General features: G+C 51.5%; 1 protein-coding gene across 1 annotated transcript in view; it reads left to right on the top strand.

The window, feature by feature from the left end:
- Positions 1 to 1673, top strand: part of LOC106813958 (death-associated protein kinase 1-like) — a 6190-nt gene that overhangs the window by 2416 nt on the left and 2101 nt on the right. Inside the window, exon 5 of the mRNA XM_014818207.1 lies at positions 1112 to 1318. Coding sequence (XP_014673693.1) covers positions 1112 to 1318 — 207 coding nt within the window. The remainder of the gene's footprint in view (positions 1 to 1111; positions 1319 to 1673) is intronic.

The following is a 1673-nucleotide window of genomic DNA, read 5'->3' as shown; positions in this document are numbered from 1 at the left end:
GCCGGCAGACGTCTGGTTACTGCTCGCGCTCGCTCGCGTCGCGGCGCCGCCCGCCACCGGCTGCTCCACTGTCGACAACCTGCAGCTGCTGTTCCCGGAGGCTGACGCACTAGATCTGCTGCAGGTGAGGGGGGAGGATGAGGAGTGCGGGGTGGGAGGCTGAGGGGGAGGGATGAGGATGAGGATGGGGATGAGGAGTGCAGGGCAGGAGGCTGAGGGGGAAGGATGAGAAGTGCTGGCCGGGAGGCTGAGGGGGCGGGATGAGGATGAGGATGGAGAGTTCCTCATACACAGTGTACAGAGGTCCGGTCTTTGAGGAAAAGTTCATGTTAAGATTAATGTTAACTTTGTTATATTGTTTAACTTTGTTAGATAAAAATTCTCTATGAGGCTAGATTAAACGTTGACTACATTTGCTTTTGACAACGGGCTCCTGACTCCTGGTTAAGTCGGTCTCCTCTCACTCAGTCTACTTGATTACGGGAGTGACTGCGCAGATAAAGGAATGTGCAGGAGCTACGACCTACAGCTAGAAATCACGCGCTAGAGATCGAGATACTAATAAATCAAACACAGGGACGTGTGACAGCTACCAGCTAATTAATTAATTACTTAATTACTTAGTAATCACATCCTCGATTAGGCCAAAACAAAATATATGTGTGGTTACCGGTACATGCCGGGAAAAATATGGTAGGTAGGTAGGGAAAACATTTTATTTTCTTGAAATATTTTATTTACGAACCATGTCCGAAGGATTTGCGTTGTGCCTTTTGAAGCAGGAACTGTCTAATTCATTTTATTTTTTTTATTTTTTTTTTACTTTAAAGAAAATGGACAATTAAAATGTTTAGGGTCGCTGGGAATAAATAGGGTCGGTCGGGAAACCGTAACCACACCTATATTTTGTTTTGGCCTTAATCGCTCGTCTCTCACGTGTTTATGTGACGGGCTCCTCTCTCTCTCAGTCTACTCGTCTGCGTCAGCGACTGCTGCCACAGATAGAGGGACGTGTGACCGCTCCCTCTCCTACAGATAGAGGGATGTGTGACCGCTCCCTCTCCTACAACCCACTAATCGCACCCTCGCTCTCTCTCTCGCTCGCCCGCAGGTTCTCGAAGCTCTGCAGATGTGCACGCAGTGCGACGACGATGGAGAGATCGTTTACGAGTTCCCCTGCCTCAACTTCACCGAGACGCTGCCGGGGCTGTGGGAGCGCGAGGGCGCGTACGAGGGCGGCAGCGCGGTGTACGGCGGTTACCGCCTGCGCCCGGTCGGATGCGACCAGCTTCTCAACAGCGTGTTCGCGCGAATACAGGTAGGTGGTGCGTGCGTGCGTGCGTGTGTGTGCGTGTGCGTGCGTGCGTGCGTATGTGTGCGTGCGTGCGTGCGTGCGTGTGTGTGTGTGTAAGGTTGTACGTGGCGTGATCGTATAGTGTGTACCGGGTAATGATAAAGGTAGCGCGAGGCGCAAAGCAAAGACCAACTAGAGGCGTAACGTACCCACAATCACATAAATTATAAGCGATTATGAACACAACGGCAAAGCAGCGGTAAATCAAACGGTACATCAGTACATGTGTGTGTGCACGTGTGTGTGCGTGCGTGTGTTCGTGCGTATGCGTGCGTGCGTGCGTGTGCACGTAACAGGCTTCTCTTGTAGGTACGCCTCT

Source organism: Priapulus caudatus, unplaced genomic scaffold (assembly GCF_000485595.1).
Source record: "Priapulus caudatus unplaced genomic scaffold, Priapulus_caudatus-5.0.1 Scaffold849, whole genome shotgun sequence".
Lineage (NCBI taxonomy): Eukaryota > Metazoa > Priapulida > Priapulimorpha > Priapulimorphida > Priapulidae > Priapulus > Priapulus caudatus.
Note: the sequence above shows the minus strand (reverse complement) of the source record. Positions and strands in the feature narration are given on the sequence as shown.